Raw genomic sequence first — 26,972 nt, forward strand, 5'->3', positions numbered from 1 at the left:
TTGGATTTGATCGCACGGCCTTGGGCTTAGCAGCCAACACCAAAGCCACAGCACCAGTAACATTAAAACAAAGCAGTGATTTGATAAAGCGTGTAAGAGCACAACGGTTTTTAAGCATTGCTTCATGCTAAGGTCTAAGTTCGGTACTGTCACACAACAACCACAATAATGAGATGAAAAAGGGGGTAAAATGCTAAATTAAGCCGCAAAATTATGAAGCAAAAGCCTTTGAAGCTGTGAAGTTCTTTAGGAACTTGCAAGGTGTGGACATTTGGACATGCAAAGGATGTAGCCTTTGTAAACAACTTGCCAAGTTAATTAGTTGTTTTTTACTATAGCAATACTTCATCACAAAGCAAATAGCTATAATTTCAGTATCCTCCAAGACTGAATGCCCTATGATGAAAATTCCTATTGCATTTCTAGCAAGTTATATGGAGCAACCAAAGGTAAGAGACATTTGATGCTAGTGTTCAATAAATTTCAATTAGACAGCACTCGTCCAGTGCCCTTCCGTGTGTCTTCCATTGTTTCCGCACTGATTAGTAAGTATGATGCTAGTGACTGCAATAGAATACGCGAAGGCTGAGAAAATAGCAATGGCAATGAAGAGCTATTGCTTGAACAAAAAAAAAAAAAAAAGCATAGGTGTAGTGCCAAAGCAGAAAGGAGAACATGAACGAAAAGTATGTGCAAAGTCATACATGACAAGAGAAAGCAGCAGGCAAGATGTGGTGAGCAGGGGGGTGGGGGGTGGGGAGGAGTATTCTGTAAGAGCCCACCTAGTGGACTGTCCATTTCGGCCGCTACTGATTGGCTAGGGCTGCTCGTCTCCTCCTCTCACAGCTGAATCCAATCGGCAGTGGCCGAAATGGACAGCCCACTAGGTGTACTCTTACAGAATACCCCCCCCCCCCCCCCCCCAGGAGAAAATGATGAGATGGATTCTTGCCTTGTGAAGTGCAGCAACTTTTTTTTTTCTGTTCAGAGCGAACGTGAGTGAGACTGGAGATGTAATGGTGATATGAGGCTTTGATGTGGAGATAAGCTGTGGTCTGGGATGAAGCACAATTTTGGTTTCCAGCTGTGGATGAATTTCCAGGAGACCCTGCAGATAAAAGTTTTTTTAGCAATAAATAATTCACGTATCTGGCGAAGGAAATCATTACAGTGAACATGCGGCATAAGCAATAGACAGCCAGGCACATATAGCAAAAGACAGTGCCACTGTAGAGGAATGGCGACAGGGAAGAGCAACAAAAAGTGATCAAGCATGTGCAGGGAGAAGGGTACAGAAAAACTACAAGGGATCACACAAAGGAGATCAGTTTGACAGTGACGACAAGAGCAGCACTTATGAGCACAAATTTCAGAAGAAAGTAGCAAATTAATTGGGTCATCAGTTGCCAAAGAGCAAGCACTTTCTGTCACGAATGCTACTGATGCCAAGCATCAGTCCTGGCGCTGTTAAGGAAGTGACGGCGCAGTTGTGGCAAGGGATAGCAGGTGTCTCATAAAAATGGCAGTACCGGGCAGTACTGGGCTACAGTGAGCCAAGTGTACCAGCCGGTGCCTCTTGAAATCTGTCACCTATGTCGAGTTGAAATGTACTGCTAAAGTGGGTGTACGTCGGAAAGACTTTCTCGCCCGTGCGGCGCTCGTGCCGAGTTGGTGATGGCGGATTATTGATTTAATGAGCCATCTTTCGTCTCATTAAAGATGTTTTGTGTCTCTTTCCGGGCGAGGAATAGGGGCCATAGTGTAGACCAGGCATGCTCTCCTGGAGCAGTACCTTCGCTCGTGCAGCGCTTTTTGTACGCTGCTCTCCGACTTTTAAATGGAATATTTGAATGGTCCCCTTCGATATAAATAAAGGTTCTTCAGCAAAACCATGTGCAATAAATCGGTAAGCGGGAGCCGCAGAGCTAGCGAAACGGAAGCAAAGCAGGCAAGTCGGACGTACATTTAAATTAAATTATGGGGTTTTACGTGCCAAAACCACTTTCTGATTATGAGGCACGCCGTAGTGGAGGACTCCGGAAATTTCGACCACCTGGGGTTCTTTAACATGCACCTAAACCTAAGCACACGGGTGTTTTCGCATTTCGCCCCTATCGAAATGCGGCCGCCGTGGCCGGGATCGGATGTACATTTAGACAGAGCGTTATTATAAGCTCAGGTGCTCTCGTGAGGGCTCCGTTTGCCGGTGACGTATGCCGTCCTGTCGCAGTACTGGTAAAAATCCATTATATCGTCGGGACGAAAAAAGTACCCCGCCGGGACGAAAAAAGCACCCCGCCACTTCTATAACACCAGTCGGAACACTGCGGCCGCCATCACGTTTCAGAGTGGTCTACGGCCATAAATTGCATAACGACTTTTGCTTTTCCCAGCTACAGGGTGCTAAATGTGTTTTGACATGCAGACATGCATGTTCACGCGTATCTCTTGAAGGGTGCAGTATGCACCGATAACCAACACATGATGGACACGGCGTAATGCTTTGGCATTACGCCGTGGCATTAAGTTATCCGATTGGTCCTCGATATCACAGGTTCACTGATCCCGTCGCACGTTCCGTATGTTACCAAAAAGCGCAACAAACCTACCGGCAACATCCAAGGAGACGCAGGAGGAACACTTATGCACGACGCACGGCACGCATGGCTTCGTCAAGAAAGGAGGCATTGATTTGAACGATCGCCAGCCGACACACGGCAAAATGCGCGCCTAGGGACAAACGCATACGAAACAAGCAAATCGGCTTCTCCTCCGTAGTACCTAGGCAAAGGGAGAAATTTCAGGCGCAAACGCCCCCAGATTTTCTCTCTCGCACCCGCTGAAACGACTGGCCAATCCCGTGAACTGGCGTTTCCTCTAATGACCGTCTCGTGTGAATACCGGCGGCGCTTTCCTTCGGGCGCGCGTGACCCCCTTGCGCACCGACGCCACCAGGGGGAACGTGGCGCTGCTGCTCGCGGCGTGGTACTCATAACATCCATCCATCCATCCATTCATGGTATTACGGCGCGGTACTCCCGCTATGGAGCCACCATACTCCCGCGCTAGCCTGCGCCCTCCGCTGTCAGTTGGTCGAGTTGGTCTCGTCGCCTGTTTTGGAGTGTTCCTCCCGACATTCCATCATTCGAGGGCGAGATGCTGTGGACCACCAAAGTTATGTTGAGCACCGCAACGACGCACGGCTAGTTTATTACATTGCAGGTTATGTGGCGAGAAGGCGTGTTTTGCCCACACATTGTGAAGACTGCGAAGCACCATAAAGGCAATATCCCCAGAGAGCTTCCACCAGAGGCATCCAAAGAGTGGGACCTTCAGGGCCATTTATATCCCTCAGAATCGTTCTATAAGCTGGACAATGCCCTTGAAAACAAACTCACTCGTTTATTCAGTGTAACACCCGCCGTGGTTGCTCAGTGGCTATGGTGTTGGGCTGCTGAGCACGAGGTCGTGGGATCGAATCCCGGCCACGGCGGTCGCATTTCGATGGGGGCGAAATGCGAAAACACCCGTGTACTTAGATCTATATGTGCTAGTTAAAGAACCTCAGGTGGTTAAAATTTCCGGAGCCCTCCACTACGGCGTGCCTCATTATCACAAAGTGGTTTTGGCACGTAGAACCCCATAATTTTTAATTCAGTGTAACACGCTAGCATGCCAAAGCTGTTGCCGAGATTTTGCAGTCAGTTGGTTAAATGTCAATTAAAGATGGTTGCCTAGACCCTTCTGCTACCCTGACAGCCTCAGTTATACGTTTTTATTGCCTCACAAGGATTCACTTTGGTTAAAGGTGTCGACCAGCAGAGCAATGAGAAGAAACGGAAAACATTGAAGCCTTGTAAATTTCTTTCCTCACTTGTAAATAAACGATTTCATGACCAGATCTGTTACTTCACTGTCTGCAATCATAGTAAATTGCTTATATGAGCGTCAAAATGACATGCTACAAGTCTGAAAGCGCAGACAAAAAGTGGTTTGTAAATACGTCCAGACACAGTTTACAGGTCTTGCGGCACGCATAGGGTGATTGACTGCTGATCTCGAGGACGACGGTCGCATTTTCAGGGAGGCGATATGCAAGGCGCCCGTGTGCCCTATGATGTCAGTGCGCGTTAAAGAACCCGAAGTGGTAGAAATTATTTCGAAGCCCCCCACGAGCCCCTAACACCCAAAGCCAGCTCACTAAATGCGCACAGGCAAAACGCGTTTGAATCTCGATACAGTGCGAACTAGGCCCGTAAAATTTCACAGGAGTAATGATGTGGGCTGACATAGCATTGTTTTCATGATAATGATTCATTCTTTGACGCTCGCAGAAAGCGTGCGATACCCAAAACGGGCTCACTTTCACTTCGGTGGTAGAGATGCAGCCGACGCGAGGCTGGCGAGGCGGTCATTTCGGCTGCGTGCTTACCCCGCCTTGGTCAACAGCGCCGCCCCGCGGCATCGGTGCGCTGTGGGGTCACGTTTGCGCCACCGGTATTCGCCGTCGCTGCCGCCGCCGCTAGAGAAGCGTATCCCCGCAGGCTGGCTGTACCCGGTTTGGAGGCAAACCGGATGTGACGTGTGCCAGTGGCGTACTCCCTGCCCCCAGATAGGTACTTGTACGCCTAGGGAAAGACGCTGCTAGGTGCTGCTGCTAAATCCCTGTGGTTTCTGCCAGCCACATGCGGCCATTGCCGGGTCACGTAGGTTCGTTCGCGTGGTCTTGTTACGCCTCGCTGGATCGTGTACAGTCATGCCGTCCTTGCGCGGCGTGATTGTCGGTGAGTCAGGTTAAATTCTTAAATAGGTCGCGCCTGTGCCTAATTGAGTCTATAAAAGCCTGCACATTCAGTTTTGTAGCTACAATGCAGTGCGGCTGGCGTGAGCTGTCTCCACGATGCGCTTCGAGCGTGTCGATTTCGCCGTTCTTTATGTTGGCGTTAAGGACCTTGAAAGCAACATGGATCCACAAGAAATGTGTGACAACATCAAGGTAAGTCTACTGAAATCACAAAATTTGAAACAATAAGCGCTAATAGTTGTGTTTTCTTTTAAATTTTAGGCCTTGATTGTTCAACGAGACGGCCCCCGTCGTGCTGGTTTTCAAGGTGCTCCCTCGCTGCCTAGAAGATGCTGATGCGGAATAGAAAATGCAAAAACGTCGCTTGCTCAACCGCAAATTGACGGCTACGCTGAAGCGCATGCCGTGTCTGCGGAATTTGAACCCCGAGGTATGGACCCCCTTTTTCCAGCGGCATGCCGTTACATACCGTCAGGAACACGCTTGGCTTATTTCTGACTCGGTAAAAAATGTTTCACTTTTTCTCGCTGCGGAAGAAATGCGGACCGTTTGTCGTAGTTGTGTCTCCATTACAGGGTGGCATTACTGCGGTGAATAAAGCAAGTGTTGCCGTTCATACTGTGCGCATTTCACCCTTTGTTGGGCGATCGGAAAATATTGGTCCCACATTTCAGGGCTACTTCGCTATTATGTAGCGGTGAAGTGTAATTTCTACCATTGAACATTCCTGTGTAGATGTGTTTCTGAATCACGTTAAGCACATTTTTTCGTCCATTTCTTGGTCAAACAACGCGATAGAGCGATTGCGCAGATTGTTTACTTCCCTTTCTACAATGTTTAGTTTATTCTGTCGCCTTCCTTCAAACCACCACAGCGGCAAATGGACTTTTTTTTATCGAAATTCCGCGTTTTCATAATAGCTGAATTTTGGTGCGGTTAGGTGACTAAATTTCTCGTACCCACAGCTACCAAAACAGTTGATCAAATTATTAGCATCGCGAACAAATCGCATTCCTACATATGCGAGCTGCTACATATGAGCCCTCAAGAATTTTCAAGAAGCATCTCTTTTCTAAGAACCCTTGCGATATTGGAAAGCCCTGATTGAGGATTCTCATACAAAGCATGCTCAGTAAGTATAATGAAAACATGCACAAACAATGTATAATGTACTGGGTACTCTGGCTGCTTCTAATCACATTACAGGTGACCACGAGTAGGTAGAAACGGGCCTTGAGGCTGTATAGTGGGACGTAATATTCCCACTTTTCGCTATTACTGAATCGTAGTCAGCTTTGAGATCTTACGTTATATAAAAATGCTTCATAAAAAAAAGCACTTGTAATGTCTCTGACACAAGGCGGCCTGTTCTCTGCTTGCGTCTATGAAAGGGTTAAGATGCACACACTATTCAAAGGTCGCATTGAGAACTGAGTTGCAGGCGCTACTATGCTCCGCAAGCAGCAGGATACTAAAAGGAGAAATGAGCAACACCGTACTGCCTTCATTTCTTCAAACCCTTCAACAAAGCTTGAACAAGAAATGCACGCTAGGGTGTCACTACAGACAGCTGCGGCAACACTGACGCATGCGCGAGGATATAAAATGAGGTGCAGCTGTGCGGTGCACGCTGCCATGAAGTTCGAATTAGTTTCCCCCTTGCGAAACTACCGGAAAGGACATATTGCATCCATCGGTGTTAATATATTTTCTAGCATATTTTCTTGTTTTCAGCCAACATACACATCCCCGTTAAATGAAATAGATCACTGTAGATGGCGGCCACAAGCATATTACAAGGACTGTGAATTGGAAGCTGTTAGCTACCTGTGGCACAAAGTCGTGCAAGGGTACACGTAGTCTTTGTGTGCACATTGACTTCATGTTTTACCAATTTGACTGGCTCCTATTGCACTCCGGCTGAATAGCAATAACACACAGGCCACTTTACGTTCGAGCTACTCGAAAGCTTGCATTAGTGAAAAACATCTAAACTTTTTCTGGTACAGCCGTGCGTTGTTGGAAGTGTCTCAATGCATTGCAGTGATTGAACAGGCACATATTGGCTGTACCACTTGGATTTCAGCGTGCATGCGTTGGCTGGACCAAAAATTCTACCATATTTTACCTCCAAACTTTTGCTCTCGATTGGAAAGCGCTGTTTCTGTTGTAAATAGATGTGGCTTGCACACAAGGTATGTGCATGCTAAGTGTCTTGGTAAAGAAAAGTAAAGGTATGCTGCATGAACAGAAGGTGCTGCAGCCACATAACCTGACCTTTGATCTTCATTATGCTCACATATTGAAGGGATGGAAGTAAGTGCGTGTCTTTTAGATGCTTGATTTCAGCCAGTTAAATTTGCCAACATGGGGATTCAAACCACTGGTGTCCATCTGCTGTTGGGCTGAACTCTCAATTTAGTGAGACTACTAACTACTGCGTTCATTGGTGCTGACAGATATCAAGTCCGTTGTAGCTCAGCATTACTGTATTCTGTCACCAAAATGTTAGAGAACCACTTGAGATCCTTCGATGTCAGCATCCTCATAATCAGTGGGCACCCCATAAGAAAAATAGGTCAACTTTGGCTGGTATCCTTGCCAGTGTGAGAAGGCTAGGCCACAGAAACTCGTTTTTCTGATTTGTGCACAATTCAGCCACGTTAAAATGTGGGGAGCCTAGACATCTAAAAGGCGAGGAGCAAGCAAATTGAATGCAGCTACCAAGCAAAAAATGTGGAAGCGTAAGCTGTTGATTTTTTACTCTAAAGGCACGTTCTCACCAAAGACGGAGCGGCTAAACCGGGCAAAGCTCTTGGCCAGGGGATAAAAGTAGGCGTTAAACGAGGCGGCAAGCCCGATCGCTTGCGGACCACTTTTCCCGCCCGCCAGAGCTGTCCGATTTGCCGCGGCCAATCGGAACACCAGACGACGCTGGCGTGTGCTGCGCGATAAGGATGGACGACCGGTGCCACGAGATGGTGACAAGTGCGCCACGAAAACGTTAGATGCTCCGCCTCGGCGGTGCGGGCAGCCAGGCAAGCCGTCCAGTATACAGGGTGTTTCAGCTAACTAGGCCTGCAGTACTCAAATACAATCAATTCAGTAGACTACCCTGTTGAGCAACTTTAATACTTATGGCTCATTGAGAAACATCTAACTGCTTTATTTTTATGAAGATAGCTGCTGTGGTTATTTTTTCAGGACAAAAGAAAGTGCACAAAATCGAAAAAAGTACCATGCAACTATGCACTTTTTAGCAGTGACGAACAAATGAACAATGCGGCATGCAGACAGGATGTAAAAAATATGCAGATCTGACACACTGTGAAAATTATGTAAGCAGCTTTCTTTGCTGCTTGTGTTCATTGATGGCATTTGGCAGTGATATGTTAAATGTTACCTCGCATGCCCCACTTGTGTTCGTAGTACACAGAGCTCATAGGCAGACGTGCGCTCCGATGCTCAAGGTGGTGCTGTGCACCATCCATATCCTGTGAGAGTAGTGGCACTGTCATTCCCTCACACGACGCATCGCATGGCGGGTGAGGTAGAGAAATCCGTTTATTGAATCCTTAGGAGAAATAGTTGCTGCCACGTCCTGTGCCCTACAGAGCAGCGCCTGCTGGCCACACAGGCTTCTGTCATGCAGCATGGCCTCCCAGTGTTGTAGTGTAGGGACATTGAAGTTTTGATGCTGGACCACCACTTGCATACTGTCCTTTTGACGCCGTGGTGCTGTATTGCAGCTTTGCATCTGCACATCCTGTCTCAATTGTTGGCATGGACACACTTGCCGTGTTTATTTTTTCAGAAATAGCATAAACATGCCATACCACACCTTCAACTATCATTATAATATTTTTAGTTTGCCACTACAACTGTCACCATGTCTAGATGTAGTATTTTTCTTTTAAAGAGACTCTATACGAAGGATGCTTTCTGATGGCATCTTTACCTTCTCGTATGATCATTCAGCAAGCACGAAGTGCTGCAGCTTCTGCAATGCTTTTGTCTATTCCTTCCAGGCACACTACTGTCAATGTATCATTAGCGATGAAATAGAATACCGCCCGTTGCTCAAAGCAGCTTCAATATAGATTCCAATCGGCAGAATAGGCAGACTTGTGGCAGTATACAACTTTCTATAGCCATAAAAGGCAAGCTAGCATAGTGGGGCATCTCAATGCTTGTAAAAGCATTCAACTGTATGTATCTCCAAATAACTAAGCTCAAGCAGACACTGCCAAAATTCGTGCTTCTCATGGTGAGTCGGTGCGGGAACTTGAAGGTGTCGCTTTTCCTTCATTTTTGTGTCTCTTATGGTTTTGCTAAGGCTCTTGCCACAGCAAAATTCCTCTTGTGGTATTTTAGAAGGGTAATTTAATAATCACCGAGGCGATGTCATTTCCGTCATTTGGTTGCACTGTGTGCATCAGTGCAATAAATGGGTCAAACGGCTTAATACGAAATGTTGCCAGGCCATTTTGGCACGACACTTGTGGATAACATTTTGGTGTGGCTTGGGCGAGACTGAAAGAGCGAAATTGACACATACAAGCACAAAGGCCAGGCACTGTTCCCTTGTGGCCTGCACAACCACTAGAATAGCAGCTAGTCTTATCAATTCATACTGAGTATCACAAAGTGTAACATTGCAAGAACTGTAGCTTGCTTGATGAGACAAGGCACTTGTAGCTGTCGCTGAAACATGTGGTGTGATCAACATGTACAAGGTTACAATACTCTACACCCTTTTTGTATTTAAGTTTTAACTTTGCCCACAATCTGATTACAGCTTTCCAGAGTTCCTTGGAAAATCCTCCCATGCACCTGCCATGTACATTGCCCTCCTCCTCGATGTGGCGTGCAAGATGGCAGCAGCAGCTGTGGGAACAGTTGAAGAGGCGAAGAAAGGTCCACTTTATAATAGGTTGTATGTAAATAAAACTGATCGACCTCAACCGATTCGGCTTCCACTTTTGTCAAGACAATTGTCAGCAAAGCAATGGAGCAATTTCAGTGGGGCGATAGTAATAAATAGTGCATAGAAATTCTTGGAAGCCCCGTCAGCTTTCTTGCTGTTAACAAGCTGTCTTGGTGAGGTGGTTTAGGCAGGGAATGCCAATTCATGAGGGATGGTCATGGCCACCATGTTCAATGTATGTGCAGCATTAATCAGTTCTCTAGACCGAGTGCACTAATGTCACATGATACATTTTCAAACCTCGCATGCTTTCTTTGGGGCTGAGAAAATTAATGAAGCATGAAACTCAGCATGTTGCAGTTTTCAATTAACCATCACTGCATTTGTCCATTCTTGAAACAAATTTTATTGTACCAAATGCATACAGAATGAATTTGTGGAATATCCAAAGTACATTTTGCTTGTGTTGGTCAAGCAGCTGGCAGAACAAAACCACAAAGTTCCAAAGCAGAAAGGTAACACTTCTTTTGAAGTACGCAACTGGCGAAACAGTGTTGCTAACACACGAGTGCAAAACTTGCTGCCGATTAAAAAAAGGGAGCTGCTACACACCACTTTGTTCCTTGACCATTTATTTTTTCTTTTGTGGCTGATTTTTAAAAATCCTTGCTATAGCAAATGCAAGGACATCAGAAAATCAACGCACAACAGATATTGGGGCAATGGTGTAAAGTAATGAAGATATAATTTTGCATGCACATTATTTAGTCTGAAATAGAAGGATACAGCACAAACGTTACTCTTCAATCCCAATAAAAAATATGGAACTCGTGGGCTACAGATTCTGTAATGTGCAGCTATACTTAAGTACACAAGCATTTTTGGATTCTGCCTCTACCTGGGTGCAGCTTTGTGACCTGGAATGAAAAGCCACAGCCATCGAGCTGCAGCAGTGGCGACATCACAGTAAAGGGTAATAGCGAAAAATTAAAACAATAATATGGCCATGCAACTTGCACATCAGATAGGTCACCTGAAGCTTCTATTTCCAATTTTTCTGGTGTTGCATAGGACAAAAATTTTGAAAAGTGATAGTGTACGATTTTCATACATTAACAATTATGCATATCTAGTTATTTTTTAACCATGCAGATATTTAGCAAAAAGTTTTGAGCACGGAGAGCCCGGCGTTTTTGCAAAGGAGTTTCTAGGTGAGGTGGCCACACTTTGCTGCTAATGCGAGTTTCAGAAAATTAATTTTGAAAAATTCAGTCACTTTTTTATTAGTAACTTGGCGGCAGTCTTCTAAATGGCATATTTGGAGGCAGTCGCATGTGAACGCACACCCTTTCTTTTTCTAAATCTCGAAAATTGCACTTATATTTGAAATATTCATTATCGCGCTCAATTGAGTACAATCAAAACTTGGTGCATCCTCCTCCACATCAGGTGGCAGTGCTCTGTCAAAAAGTGGGACAAAGCTTAAATGATAGCCTGACACGGCACACAGACGCACATGCTTGCCAGGCAAAGTGTGTCGTATCAGCAGCTACAATGACTGGCCAAGATGTTGTTTCAGACTTTCTCGAGCCTGTTGTGGGGGGTGTTTCCATCTGATGAGATAGCGGGACCTTCTTTTCTGCGCTCCCAGCACACTCGGTTCCAATATTGCCTCAATTTACCAGTGAAATTCAATGATTAATATATTGAATTAGGTGCAACTTTCAAGATTTGTAAGAAATGAGAGTGCACTAAAATGTGACTGCCTCCAAATTTGTGGAGTTCCAAAATAGAGGAATTCCTCTGCAAGAATGCCACATTTGCCGCGCTCATAACTTTAAAACAAGAAAATCTGTATGATAATAAAAGACACCCTGTACGTATACAGTGTGTATTGGAGCATTTCATGCAACCAATATTCAAGCACCTTCTGTCTACAAAGATTTCATAAAGCAAATTTATGCATTAAGACTGGAATCAGTTACGAGCACTGGAAATGCAAACACTGTTACGAACCCTGGTCACATGCCAGGCATTGTGTTGCTGCTCTCTGCGTAGGGCCTATGAACAAAAACCACCTTCAACATCGCACAGTAAGCTACCAATTGCTATGTGTAGGAAGACTTACAGTTCTTCAAATGCAATTATGATCTAGACATTCTAAAGCTTTTCTAATAATGTACTTTTAGTGAACAAGTACCCCAAACTTGAACAACTCTGAAGCTATAATGCCATTATTATCTGAAAGATGCACTACATATTTTTGTAACGCAGTAAGGAAACATTCATAATCGACAATGCCACCATAGACATGAGAGTCATATAATATTGCACTGCGTGCAGCAAGGATAGCATAATCTCGCACAAAAGATTAGTCTCTCCCGCAGCCTTTGAGGCCCCCTTTATTATGTCTCGCTTATGATGCCGTGACATGGTACGAAACCATGATGACATAACTTATGATCATGAGTTACTCTTGAATGAGAGCTTGTGCACACATGCATATTCCTGCATTGTAACTCTGGAGTGCAGTTACAGTAAGGACACTGTGAAAAGAAGAAAAATAAGGCCAACAGCAAGAACCAGGCAGCGCAGTGCTATTTGCGCCTTCTCGGCTGTTGTCGGTTTAAGTCACCTTCACTGCAGCAGAGTCGTGTTATGCGGCGAAGCATATTTAGCATCATGCAGTGAAGCATATCTGAAGTTAAAGGGGACACTGTCACGGGGCCCCTGCTGGTGCTTATGGTTACCTGACACTATCAGCTTAAGTACTCGTACTGTGACCTCTTCATGCATTTGGACAACACCAATCGCCATGCGAAAACCTCTGTTCACTGCTAATCTCGCTAAGAGCCTAAATTATTTCCAAACTACAAATTTCACCAAGTGGCAAACTTGGCAATGCTTCTGGAACCTCATTCTAAAGTACTTTAATACTACCAGGATGCTTCAATGTCAAACTGGATTAAAAACCTGGGATGAGATTGCGCAAGCTTCTAGCTTTCCGACTGTTTCCTTCACCTTCTACATCAGTGAGTAGGCAGTGTTCAAGAGGCGCTCCCGCTTCACCAAGCAGACGACCACTGACGAAAGCACAGTGAGGGTGAATAATGAGAGCGCAAGCAAACATTCAGAATGCAAGATCTCGCCCTTGGATTTAGAGAAAGGAAGGATAATTTCAACACCAAGGAACCCAAGTATGCGTTCAACAACAAAAACTTCTGAACGGGCCACTTCCACATCAGCACTGCGGAAAGACTGATGAGCTTATCAACCAGCAGAAATTTTCACTCGTGGCAGAAATTTTCACTGCCACAATGGCAGGTTCAAAGATATTTGCATGATGACTTTTTGGACCAAAAAGAAGATCCATTTGAGCGATGGTGTAAGCGTGGTGCCCCAAACCACGCGGGAAATTATCGAGGCATTCCACATAAAAAGATTAAGAGACACTTGCGTCAGTCATGCGTCTTCGCAATACGTGTACTAATCTGAAGTAATTTTTGTTCTTTGACTTCCATACCCCCTGATATCTTTAACTGATGCTTTTTACCTTGTCATGTTCTTATGCTACGGTTTTTGCAATCACCTATATATATGTTCTTCGTTTCAATAAAAATTTAGTTGAGAGTTAGCGCTCGTCCTGTCTGCTCCTTTCTGTGTCCGTGTTTCACTTCGCGCTAGAAGCCAAAATCATGGTGCCCACTGTTGGCTCGGCTTGTGAAGAGCGACCTGCTGATACCAGACACTCTAAGCAACTCTTTTCGATGTCTGAATCGATGGTGACATGCACTAGGTGTCACTGCTCTTTGAACATGTTGAACTGTTGTCCTTGCTTCATGAAACATTAACTACAGTTATGACATTGTCAAACAAAAGTGTTGTATTAGCGAATTTTGTTAACCACGAAGCATAATATCCCTGTACATTATTTGCTATGCAGTAAACTATTTTGCACCTCTGGTTGGTGAAAAAAAATGGATTTTTGCAATACCAATAGTATTCGTATTCGAAAAATATTCGCTTCGCACTTAGGTTTCATTATTCGAATTAGCTTTGAAATTGAAAAATTCATATTTCCACACCCATAGTTTTGCTCAAATACCTGGAGCATAAGTCATTTGAGGACGTAACTTCAGGATTAGCAACAGTATGCCACCAAAAAGTCAACACAGTTCAAATTTTTTTACATTCTTTTACAATTGTTTCCTTATGTACATTCATTAAAACCATCTTAAGCCTCAATAATTGACAACTAAACTTTGATAACAGCTGCATGCTTGGATCGAACAGTGCATGTTCTGGCCACTCTAGGGTAGTAGTTTAGGGGAAAAAATATCCGTTACTTAGGAATTCCGCTTGGTGACCTTGTGCAGAGAAACCCCGGCTGGACCTTACCATCTGAAGCTGCTGCACAATGGCTATCACTGGCTTTTGTGGTGTTCTCGATGGCATCCACTTGCTTGAGAAGCTCGACCTCAATGACGTCTGACCACTGGCAGCACTTATTTCTGTTTATCACAGATGAAAATTGCCTACAAGCTCTTATTTCGCCCAAAACAGACTTTTGCCACATTTAAGAAAGTGGCACTCTCCAAGTCAGTGTGGTCAGCATGTCTGGCGTGCACTTTCATCTCCTGCATCAGAGTGAGTTACTATCCCAGATTAATGTGCTACAGAGATGACAGAGAGACTGGCGAAGAAGTTGTGCCCAGACAGATAGAATGATAATATTTATGTATATTGCAATTCAAAGCCATCTATTAGAGCACCTTGCACCACCAGAGAAATCCTAATGGCTTCCTTTTCTTTCATCTCATAATGTGGGCGGTAACACCCCATTAAATGGTCCCTAAGATAGTTTTTGTCAACCCTGAGGAAATCTCTCACAGAAAACTTGTAGACAGTCTTGATAAGTGTTGTCACATTACTTTTCAATGTGTTCTTTATCATCACTGTGGTGGTCGTAATTTCAATTCATGTGCAGCACTCACACAGTGCGCACTCCTTGCAGACATCTGTAACTAGTGGCAGTTCACCAGCATACTTGAAGGGAGGAAAAAAGAGCATGGCCACACCAACCACATCACAGCATGTGTATGCATCAGATGACATTGTGGAACCTAATTCTATGTCAGCAGAAAATGCATGGCTGCTGTCGCTATTTCGAGTGCAAATATTTGTCCCACGGGTACAGAGAAGTCATTATGGCAACCACATAATCCAGGCAGCTTAGCGCTGGGCAACTGCAATATTTATGAAGCAGCACACTGCATTCAAAGCCAGGCACTGTCACACTCGTCTGGGAAAATCGGTGCTTGTATACACAGGGGCTGGACCATTTCAAACCACAGTTACATTGGAACTCTGTCCACTCTCGTAGGGTGCATTTTCTGTGTAGTCGCTGCCACTGCAGGAATAATTTTCTTCCAACTGCACAAAGAGAAAATTGCAGCACTGTGCTCTGCAGTGCTTGGTGCAAAGGCAGGACAGCCATGAGCCTTCTCCCATCCACAATTAAAAAATCCGCCAATACATAGATGGCTTACAGTGGCATCCCTACAGGCAGCACACACCACCTAAATGCCGCTACTTAGATTGCAACACACTGAGGGTCTCCATGCCTTTATGTAAATGCTCAAATATACTACAAGACAGGATCTTTAGGGAATAAAGGTTGTTTCACGGTCCTCACATCTATGCTACGACAAAGCCAACTCCAACTGCACAGGTAGAAATTGCTGTGGAAAATTAAGTTTTACAGTTCCATGTACCATATTTTCCATTCAGTACTATAGTCTGCAGGATCTAATTTGGGCTGAAAAAGCCCCTCTCATTAAGCACCATGGCAAATGGCACCATGACGAGCCCTGTCTTTTCTTTCTTTTTTTCTTCTCTTCATTTTTTGCTGTGGGGCACACATCCAGGGATGGCATTTAACATTGGTTGGCTTACGAAAGTCCTGTGCCATGGTTGGTGATATGGCAGGCAGCACGTTTTACATAGAGACATTTGTGCATGTAACCTTGACTCTGGCTGAAGCAGGGCTTCGTTGAGACCATGATGGCTTTTGTTTAAAATTTCAGCTGTTTTCCCACTGTGCATCATTTTGATAATTTGGAGACAGGATTGTTAGTGTGTGATCTATGCATTGCACTTGTCGGTTTGCAACTTCCAATCTTGGTGAGACGCCTTTTCAAATAACAAAGTGCGACTGAACTTCCTGAAGGCATTTGCCTCCTAAGTTCAAGGGAAGCAGCCCACATCCGCATACCTTATTCACAGCTGTCAATTCTTTTTTTGCTGCTGCTCCGTATTAAAGATGGGAACCCAAGACTGTGGAAGTAGCGTGGGCTTGGTGGTCTGGAGCTTACCATTGGTTGTCGGATCGAACCGCTGGCACCAATTGTTACAAACTGTGCACCCAGGTGCTCAGGATCGTGCCGCTGACTGCATTTTGCAGCGGCTCATGAGTCCTGAGAGGGCCAGGCAGGAGATACGGCAACAATGCAACGAGTAACAATGAATGTTTACTTCACATTGTTACGGAGTGGTCAACTCTGCAAGTTTCCCGATGGGGAGCGACAGACATGCTAGTTTGCTCAAAAACTGAAGGCTCAAGTCCATTGGCGAAGACGTCCTTTATAGTGTTTGGAATACCCTTGCTCAAAAGAAGGAGAGAGAAAACACTCTGCACGCTGGCGGCCGCCACTCGATACATGGAAGTGTTCAACGAATTTTCTAACCCCCACTGGCTCAGCAGAAGGAAAGGCACTGACGTGAGCATACACACACACACAACGCTGGCACCTTCCCTGCCGAGGACGAAGAGAAAGAGCGAATGCACACACGAAGCTTAACCGTCCCACTTGCTGAAGGGAGACAGCACTGTGGAGACTACGCAGACATCAGGGTGTTGTGCAAGCCGTGGGTAAGAAGGTGAAAATGCCTGTACAAATAAGGTCTTTTTGCTATTGGGGCCTCCTAGGCGTTTTCCAACGGTTGCAGGCGACTCGGCGTATTTAAAAGGTCCAGCCTTTCGCTGTTGCTTTGGTGGCGTGACACAAATCGTTGACCACACAGGCCAGTCATAACATCAGTTAGACTAGTTCTTGTGCACGCTCAAGGACACTGAGCTTGAACGACGCCGTGAATGCTCTGTCTTTTCAGTGCCATTAGAACTGTTCTTGTATTTTCTGTGTATACGAAGTCGATTATAAATCTCTTGTGCATTTTGCAACGTGGCCTTAGATATCCAAGCACTGAAACGCAGCCACATGATCAGAGTGAGCAGCATTCACTTGCATATTGCGAGTTGCCAGAATAAATTGAAAATATTGTGCTGCGACTATCATTACTGCGTCACGAAGCAACCAGAAATGACAGTACCATGCTTCACAATGCGACTTTCATTTCTCCCCTGGTGCGCTTGTACTTCTCTGGTCCCCTTTCCGCTGTGTAGGGCTCCCAGAAAAGCTTTTCTCAGGACAGGGGACCATACTGTGCGCTCAACCAGGTGGTCCTTCACATTTCAAGGATAAAGGTTTAGCACTGTGTTTCCGATGACTCTCTTTAGAGCTCTGGGACAGTGCTTCCGCTGCCAGGGGTAATGCTACAGAACAGCGATTCCACTGACCCCAAGCAGGTACGCCATGTTTGAAGAGACAAAGATAAAACCTTGTGCAGGCTGTCCGACATGCATATACATCTTTTTCTGCGCCCCTTTCTAAGCAGCCTTTGTTTCCTTTTTTCATTATCGTTTCTCAGTTTTACAAGGCCATAAAGAAAAATAAAGAAAACAGGAAAGATTGCAAACCAGCCCTGCAATTTTCCTGAATTATTGGAAACGAATATGCGCGAACAGAGGATGCCAAATGAAATGAACAGCCAGGTGCAACAACAAGTGACAACATTCAGGTGGTGCAGGCGGTTTGGCAGGCCCATAAAATGCCTTAATAATGGGATTTATTTGAGCGTGAACATGGTGAGAAGGCTGCTTCTGCCTTGCAGTGGTGTAAAGACTGCTGCATGTCTGGAGGTTAAAATGCTCATCATTCTATCATACATGGAAGTATTCCGACTATTTAGTGGAGGCATGGGAAAGCCACTCAAGCCTACATTAGCAAAATGTGTGGTACTGATTACAGCGAACACACTCCCTCCATGTTCATGCAACCGAATGCGAACATACTGAAACTGGAGGTGTACCTGACGAGTGTACCTGCCCATAGGACAGGAAAGGCAAATCCCTGTGCACGCATAGTGAATTCGTCACTACTGTGCATGCTCATTTCAGCAAACTGGCATAACAGATGTATTGCGAGTGCAACATGTGACTGTAAAGCACGTGGCGCGTCTTTGTCACCATAGCTTGAGCTTGGTGAGAATCAAGTGGATTGATAAATGTACAACAGAGTCAGCAATGGTGGGAGAGTCCTTAGAAACTTCACAGCATGCCCGTCTGCCTCTACAATGTAAAAAAAAAATTGGCTTTGATCCAAGAGCCAGATCTTTCTGACTGGGCAACATTCATGCACCAGCTTTGTCAGTGTTTTGGTGCTCCCACTACTTGTGCTGAGGTCGCGAGAAAAGCCCGGAGAGAGTATACAATTCGAGAATCATGTACCTCTTACATTGTGGATGTCCTCGCACTGTGCTAACGCATGAACACCACCACGTCTCAAAATGATCGAATGCGACATATTAAAGGCACAAACACTGTTACCTTATATGTCCTTGGTATGCAGAACCACAGCACCTCCACCACTTCTAAGGAACCGCTTTATTCTTGCCGAGCTAGAGCTATGGCGAGGAAGAAGTGACACACACTACGTACGGATGAGGAAGATGAAGGAAAGTCGCATTGCGCTCACAATATTGCTAACGTGGTAGTTTCCCAAAGGAAGCGGTCACACCGCTGCATATAAAGTGTATGCACAGGGATTCTCATATGTCTTCCCTGTCCAAGGGACTGGTGGCAAGCACCACAGAGCAGCACTGGTCAGGTGCATTCCAATTAAATTCTTAAGGATTGAGAAAAGGCCGATTCAACACAAAGCAACGATCTGACACCCTTGCCAACAAACCTGTTGAACTGGCATTAAGTTTCAGATATTTGCGGCCACACATAGGTAAACCAATGGGCAAGGTTCTGACTGGTGTTGTAGAAGTCGCGGGGCACTTTTTTCGTTGCGACGATAGATCGGATTCATTTACAAGTACTGCTCCAGGAGGGCACATGTAACCGGCAAACAGAGGCCTCAGGAGAGCATTAGATTATAATCAAGGAGGCAGCAGGGTACCCAAGAGGCAGCGGAGGGATCAAAACTGGAAGCAGGTTATGTTGCCCCAACTCACGGACCACCCTGACTCCAGCCTTGTCCGCGAAAGCGGACAGCTGATCTTAAAATGCGTCAGAAAATTCGGAAAGTACGACTTACACACAGCCTACAGACATCACAGATATACTACTAGCACGCGCAGGCCTCGACGAGCCCCAACCCATGGACCAGTCCGCGTTCTAGCTCTGGTGTCCCCGTTACCGATTTGGTGTCCTGGAGACGCCGCCAATAATATGAATAGTGACACGTTGTTACTAGTAAAAAACACGATTTAAGCCGCTAACGCTACGTTCAGCACTGCCGCGCCCAACTTCTACAACGCCTGTGAGAACTTCACCAAGCAATGGTTGTTCTTGGCAATACTAAGAACTTGCGAATTTTGTGTACCGTTCATGCTTAACTTTGTAGTGCACTGTGGCTTAGTGAAGCACTACGCTAGCATGTAGCATACGTACACATCTTACCTGATAGACGGTGAACAGGGTCTTGTACAAATATCCGCTGAAGAAGAAAAGCTACACCTTCACATGTGTTAGAACACATGCCAAATTTGAAAAAACAGACGTACAATGAACCTCCACACGTTAAAATAGCAAAAGCATCACTTAAAAGGCGAAAACTATTGAAAACTTTGCAAGCGCCATGGCAAGCACAAATCCGCCATTGCTGCTGATATTGATGTTGATCAGGCTGTCCCCTTGCAATCGAGTCGGCAAGCGCGTGGAAGCGCGTTTCTTTATTCTATGGAAGCGCAATTGGCGCAATGTAGCCAAAATATATAAAGAAAACTGCATCAACTCCAAATACACACACGCAAAAGAAAATCGTCGGGATTCTCTATAACGACGTTTCCAACCCCTTGACCGATATTTCATACAGCTCGTTGCATTAATTAAAATACCTGCCGTGCATTGTTTTCATAACGCGCAAAAAAAAATTCTGCGCTTAAGCTTACCCGCACAAACACGCGGCGCAAATTCGTAGAACGCCACCAGTGCAGCCCCCCACCCCCCAAGAAAATATATGACTAGTCAATAATAATAGCATATAATTATAACGTGAGCGTCCGCGCAATCAATGGAGAATTCAATTTTATTTGTTATAGAAAATCAAATGCAATGCAGTAAACAATGGATAGAATTAGGCATATAGCTTCCTGGAGTCTAAAAAAAATCTGCCTTGAAACTTGACGTGGTGACGCGGCAAATTGTGGGTATACGATTGAAAATAATTGCTATAGTGTGTTCGTGTACGAGTAAGCTTCTCAAAAGGAGTTTCAAGTGTTTCCATGGTATGGCAAGCTTATATCTTGATTCATCAAGTTTTTTTTATTCAAATTGGTCAATTATGTTTAAAAAGCGAATTGGAAATCCCAATGGTTTTGTTTTTTACCGGGGGAACACAGAGTTGAGCCCCTGTTTTGAAACAAACTTTTATTTAAAGGTAGGTACAAGTAACACCGACACCCTCACTCATGAAAATCCCAATGGTTTTGTTTTTTACTGGGGGGAACACAGAGTTGAGCCACTGTTTTTAAACAAACTTTTATTTAAAGGTAGTTACAAGTAACACCGACACCCTCGCTCATGACCAAACAACTTTCACTCGCTGTGTCCAGACACTTGGTTCAAGTTGCATGTAATGCTTCATCTCCAAGCTTTGCGTGGTTTCTTAAAGGCATTGTGAAATCTACACGGTGTTTTTATTTTACACCTCCTCATCTCATAGCACAAGATCTGGAATGCGTGAACAAGAAGAATCAGGCCAGCACATATTCACAGAACTTAACTCTTCACAGTGCAGTTGACAAGTGCAAAAATTACAGCAGAAACTGCCAGTCACATGATATGAGCAAAACATAACTGTTCTTTTTGCGGGAAAGCCTCAGTCCCAAGCCGACATTAACCCATATGGTGGTCATCACTGGCAATGTTTGAACGATTTTCATAAAATAGAGACTGAATGTCTGGAGTATTTATCATAAGGGAAGTAGAAACTCGCACGTCTTCTAAACAGCCCTTTGCAGTGCTAAATGTATGCTGGCTATTGATAGTAATAAATAGTATGACTGTTACAACTGTAAACAAGACAAAAGCTCACAGGAATATGAAGGCTTGAAGTGATAAACAGTGCTTGGAGGGGGAATGTAGCTGGAGTGAACCTTTTGACAAAGATTTGTCTTCGTCAGTGCCACAATTAAGTTCAGCACAGCAATCTTTATGCACGCTTAGCTCACTTTCCCACACCCTCAATGTAGGATGAAGAGGAGAATAAGATAGTGCGTAGAATGAAGTTGAAGTGTAGAAAAGAAATGGGGAGACAGTGAAAGAGAAGGTAGGAGCACTGTTGTAGATTATTCTTCCAAGGTTACTCTTCCAAAAGAAAAAAAGAAAAATATTAAATGTGTAGGGAAGCATTGCCAATTGTTATTATGCCTACTCAAGTAAGAGATGCACCACAAGGGAGGCAATATAAAACTGATCTGATATGTAGAGTGGCCTAAAGCTTTCTGCATAGTCTTTACAATCATTATGACACTGTCTGCTGCAGCCAAATATGCAGAAGATTTAATTGAGTGCTCATGACCAGAGCAACTTATCCAGACTGCACACAATACCACTGCATATGCCCTCTATTTTGGTAATCTGAAAAATAAAAGTTTATTCAAATGGGCAATAAGAACATCACATGGAACACAAAATCTAGATCGAATTATGAGGCATGCCACAGTGCGGGACTCAGTATTATTTTTGACCACCTTGGGTTTTGTGATGTGCACTTAAATTCAACTACACGCTTTTTTTTTTCATTTCACCACCACTGAAATGCAGCCACCTTTGCTGGGATTGAACCCGCAAGCTCGAGCTCAGCAGTGCAACATCATAACTACTGCGCTACTGAGTGTTTACACAAATTTATAAGTAGCAAAACACATTGGAGGCTTTTGCACACTGAAACACTACACACCATCCAATGCACTTCCTTACATCTATGTACAGACATACTTACCAGCGGCTCATATGACAAGCATGGAGGCGTGCTCTAACACACTACCATCCAACAGCTGCCACATACCAGAGATGACCACTGGGTCTGTACCTATTTTCACAGAACACTTACCAGCAGCTCATACAACAAGCATGGAGGCATCTCTCGTGCTCTAACACACATACCATCCAGCTGTGACATATGGCTGCACACCACAGACAAAAACAGACGGGCTAATCATCAGAGACCACATGTCATGATTTGTTAACATGCGAGCCCTCAACCTGCTTCAATAAGGCATGACAGCACAGCACTACTGCACCACTTCTCTCTTCCTAACTGCACTGGAGGCTAATTGTTACCAGTAATCGTGCCCTGCTGATGTGGTTATCTCTTCAGTTTCTATGTTGCTGTCCCTAAGCTGTTATTTAAGGACTTCCTTTTGAGCTTCAGTGGGCCTTGAAAGGCTAGATGATGGCTGCGACAATCTAGGGTTTTTTGTAGAGTGAAATCTTAACAGGTGCACAACTTTTTTGTTGGCTGGTTCATTTGAATGGTCTGGCATCTTTCCTTTTGGGTCACTTTCACTTTCAACAAGCATGAAAACTGGCTCAAACAAATTGTTTGCCTTCTCAGCCACACCCTCAGAGACTTCACCATCTGATATTGCCTGTCTGACTGAGTCCATTTTTGCTCTTAAGAGTGCTGAGCTTGACACTGCTTTGGCTGCTTCCAGCTTTGTTATACTCTGTACAATGTGCAATGCCTGACTTGCCTCACATGCTTCTTCGGGTGAGCTCTCATGGGCCTTGTTGCTGCTAGTTGTATTAGCGATGACCACACAGTGAATGTGCTTGCACACTGTAAAGTGTATAAGATGGTCATAGCAAGTGCACATGTAAGTATGCACACACACTGCGCATTCCTTGCACCTCAAAGGACAGCAAGCACCATCTCCCACTTTTGACACTTTATATGAGAGCCCTTTAATAGACTGAGATGGCACAGTCCATATGCCGTCTTCATTTAATTTGGCACAAGCTGCCATTTCACTGCCAGACCTGTGGTTCTTCTGAATTCTGCTCAGCTTCTTACCCTTTGCCCCTTTCATCATCTGGATAGCCCTTTTCATTAAAAAATGATTTGTCAAGTCCATGAGGGCAGAAATTAGTTTGTCACCATGCTTATTCTGTTTTCTCTCCAGCATAGTATGCTTTAACGTCCTGTGCTTGCTCTCGAGGTGCATGTTAGTGTTGACAGCTGCTCTAGTCCTAAAGCAATAGGCCCACTCTTGCGGCCTAACTGCATAGTGGTCATTGAAGTACTTCAGGAAGTCCCTCAGTTTTTCTTCCTCGCTAGAAAGGAATTGCTTAAAATAATCTTCAAATGCCTTTTCCGCGAGGAACTCTAAGAGTAGCCACACACTATGGTAAACATGTGGCCTTAGCTGTTTCTCTACTCATTCGAGTATCTTCTTACGCCAATTGTTATCCACATGCCAGGCACAGAGAAGTTTCTGTTTTGCGGCGCCCATGACCATGGACCATGCTTTGTAGAATTGCGACGCATCATCAGATATCAATGTCTTAGCGGCCACTTTTTTGGCCATGGCCGACTCCAGATATTTGAAGAATGCTGTCAAAGTTTGCTCGTTCATCCGGTTGCAGATGAAATAAGCTATAGCTACACCTGATCCTACTTTATCTAGCACCAGAAGAGTGGTCAGCTCAAACTGGTACTCTGTAGTTCCATGTGTGGAGTCAAGACATACAGTCCCTGCAGAGCCCAATTTTTCTAGTAGCTCCTTCTGAGGCTCTGTCATCAGAACAAGAGCAAAGTCCGCTGAAGGAAATGTACCACTTGGGTCCACTGCACCTTGTGCCTTGTATAGGCGGACAAGTGTTTAACCTTTTTCTTTCATCACAAGCACCCATGTGTCTACACTGATAGCGTCATTAGTGTGACAATGTTCAGGAGCAGCAATGTTAAACTGCTGTTTGATGTTATGCAGGGTTGAGCACTCTGCCAAGTGCACTGGCCTCAGCTTGGATGCCACAGATGTTCTTATTCGCTTTAGAATTGTTTTCATGGGCACACCCCTTTCTAGGTTCTCTGCTACGCTGGCCTTTTCCTTGTCACTCATTCTCAAGTGCTGAATTTCTGGTTTATGACCGTAATAGTTTCTTTTATACCTGACTTTTATGGTGATGCCTTCAGGTGTCGGACTCTGAGTGTTGTCCATTGTGACGGTAATAAATGAAAGACATATCTTACCAGCCCTACAGCTCCCCTGACTTTTCTCCCGACGGTCACTATGACCTTCCTTTTTCCTTGCCTCACCTGATCTATTACAGTAATAGTGGATCCTTGTCTCTCCACTAGCCAGCTTTTTGGGGTCCCTGGGCAAAATGAGCCAGCAGTTTTGGCTACCCTCTTCTTCTGCTTTCCATTCATGAAATTCTGTAATAAAAGCACAAAATAGCATTAGATAGGGACAAGTACTATTGGGAGAGAGATGCAAACAAATATAATCACTCTGAAGGCTTTGGACACGGGCTAATGTAGCATTTATTTTACTCCCTCACCTTCAACTCGACTGTGTCATGAGGTCACCCTTGATATTACTCAAATTTATGTTAAAATTGAATTTCAAATGCAATGCGCCATAACTTCAAAAAATTTATCATATTAGTTTTGTTTTAATAAGAAACAAATATGAAACTTAAGCATGATCTATGCTCACTCCTTCCTCAATATCGAATCAGACTGTACATTCATAGCAATGCTGTTACGATAAGACAAAGACAAACTGAGAGCACATGGTGCAAGCTACGCCCCAGAACAGTGTGAATCCCTTCTCTCAGTTTCTTCTTGAAAAGCTCCTTCTTTTCAAGAAGAGCTTGATTTTTTACTGTAGATAGGGGCTTGGCGAGGGAGTGTTCCATCGTCACGCGGTTATGATCTGGCTTGGGCATGCGCCTGGTTCGAAGAGGCAGCATTATGTGTGATTTCAATAAACCAGTTGCTAGTCTGCGTTTGTCCTGTCTTCTTCTACGCTGGTGTCTTTTCCCAAGCGCAGTTTAAGTTCACAAAAAGATGTCTTACCAAGTAGCCTCCTAACACACTCTTCTTAAAGAAAAAAGGATTGCGCGTGCGTCAAATTTCGCTCTACTTTATGAAATCTACAACCAGAGTCCTTCAATTGAAGGACTGTGGTACTACTAAAGAATTTTCCCAAAGTATGCCGGTAGACCAAGCCGCTGACAGCCGCAATTGCAAGTGTGGTCCTGGACCTACGTCGGCCTGCATTCGGACCTATTGCGGCCTGAACTGAGGCGGAGACTACACCACGCACGCAAGTAGCGCAGCGCAACGTCAGAACGCAGAGGAAATCCCTCCTCTCGTTTAAGTAAAAAAAAAAGGGGGGGGGGTGTTGCGCGAGCGTCACATTTCGCTCTATTCTATGAAATGTACTGCTAAAGAGTTTGCCCACAATACGCTGGGAAACCATCCCAGCGACATCCGCAAATTCATGTATGGTCCCGGTTCTGCGTCTCTGCCGCATTGCAACGTGCACTGAGGCGAAGACTAGGCCACGCACGCATGTGGCACAGAGCAACGTCAGAACGCAGAAAAGCTTACTCCTGTCGCTTAAAAAAAATAAGAAGATGTACAAACGTCAAATTTCACTCCACTTGCTGTGCAGGAAAGCAGACAATGCCAAACGTATGTCATGTAGCGCATCGCTGGGAGCGCGCACACATGACTATACTATAGATGGATAATCATACAAACTATATTTAACGAGGATACAAACTTCAAAATACCCCAAGGAAATAAATTAGGCACCTGCGCAAAAGCTGCTCTTCGCGAAACAGATGGAGAAAGAGTAAACAAATGCCCGCAAAGCATAAACAACTGCCTTTTTGGAGGCACACTGCACAACAAGAAATTAAAAAAAGTTCGAGATATAATATTGCATTTAAACGTCATTTGCTCACGATGACTGAGAATAAACTTAATAAAACTGTTCCTCACCCTTATTGTTCCGGAACACCAAGTGCACGTAGTCAGCCTCGAAGTTGTGCGCAGCGATCTGGTGCACCGAATACTTCTCCATTGTAGGCAGGGAAGTGCCACATACGTCGCATTTCATCAATTTCTTGACATCCACGGCCATTTTGTGAACGTTCCTGATGTGTTGCAGCATGTTCTTCCTCTGTATTAATAGTTTGCTGCAAAATTCGCAGCGACGATCGTCATCGCCGATGGCAGCTCGATCACAGACGTGCGCCATTCCGAAGCGGAGTAGGCGGCGTTTGGAAGCACGTGGTTTCTGTGTCATTGCACGCACTAGGGTTGTTGTATAAATCCTGCTGCCACGCGCGTGCACCCCAACGTTACTAGATTATTTTCAGTTGTCAAACTCCGCCGCGACACCTGGCCCCTTTCTGTCGCGCCCGCGGGGCGGCGCGCGCGACACTGTCGGCCCGAAGGCGGGCGGTGCGAGCAACGTTTGTGCGGGCGGACAGAGACGCTGATGCGTGCAGCAACATGGCACGTTTTGCTCGTGTTTCTTATTTGTGTGTCAGGAAAATGCTGCTTGTCTTGTGAGCAAACATGCCTGCAATGAAACAATGAAACGGCAATGAAACCAGAAAAACCACGAGAAACAAAGTGATAGCTAGGGAGGGTGCAGCGCCCTTCCTAACTATCACTTTGTCAGTTTTTACTCCTGTTTATTTGTTTGTGTTAATAAAACCTTGCAAGCATTCTACGACGAAATAGTGTACCAGACCACCGCCTTTCAACTTCGTGCGCATTTCCTGAGGGCTATAAACTTGTTAAACTAATCATTTCAGGTCATCAAAGATTTTTTGGAACTGCTAAACTTGACAGAACAGAACGCAAT

The 26,972-nt window shown here is 44.8% G+C and overlaps 1 protein-coding gene and 1 long non-coding RNA gene across 2 annotated transcripts; one reads left to right on the plus strand and one right to left on the minus strand.

Annotated features, from left to right (window-relative positions):
* Positions 1-4,866: 4,866 nt before the first annotated feature.
* Positions 4,867-14,250, plus strand: LOC126543013 (uncharacterized). The gene is made up of 3 exons (XR_007601903.3): positions 4,867-5,234; positions 9,603-11,824; positions 14,108-14,250. It is a non-coding gene; the product is annotated as an uncharacterized lncRNA (long non-coding RNA).
* Positions 14,251-20,600: 6,350 nt separating this feature from the next.
* On the minus strand, positions 20,601-26,463 carry LOC126543002 (uncharacterized). The gene is made up of 4 exons (XM_055077545.2): positions 26,099-26,463; positions 24,401-24,520; positions 22,836-22,921; positions 20,601-20,808 (listed from the first exon to the last, which is right to left on the minus strand). The coding sequence occupies exons 1-4, from the start codon at positions 26,403-26,405 to the stop codon at positions 20,719-20,721; spliced, it is 603 nt and encodes a 200-aa protein (XP_054933520.1). The 5' UTR covers positions 26,406-26,463; the 3' UTR covers positions 20,601-20,718.
* Positions 26,464-26,972: the final 509 nt, after the last annotated feature.

The sequence above is a fragment of the Dermacentor andersoni genome, chromosome 2 (genome assembly GCF_023375885.2).
Source record: "Dermacentor andersoni chromosome 2, qqDerAnde1_hic_scaffold, whole genome shotgun sequence".
Taxonomy (NCBI): domain Eukaryota; kingdom Metazoa; phylum Arthropoda; class Arachnida; order Ixodida; family Ixodidae; genus Dermacentor; species Dermacentor andersoni.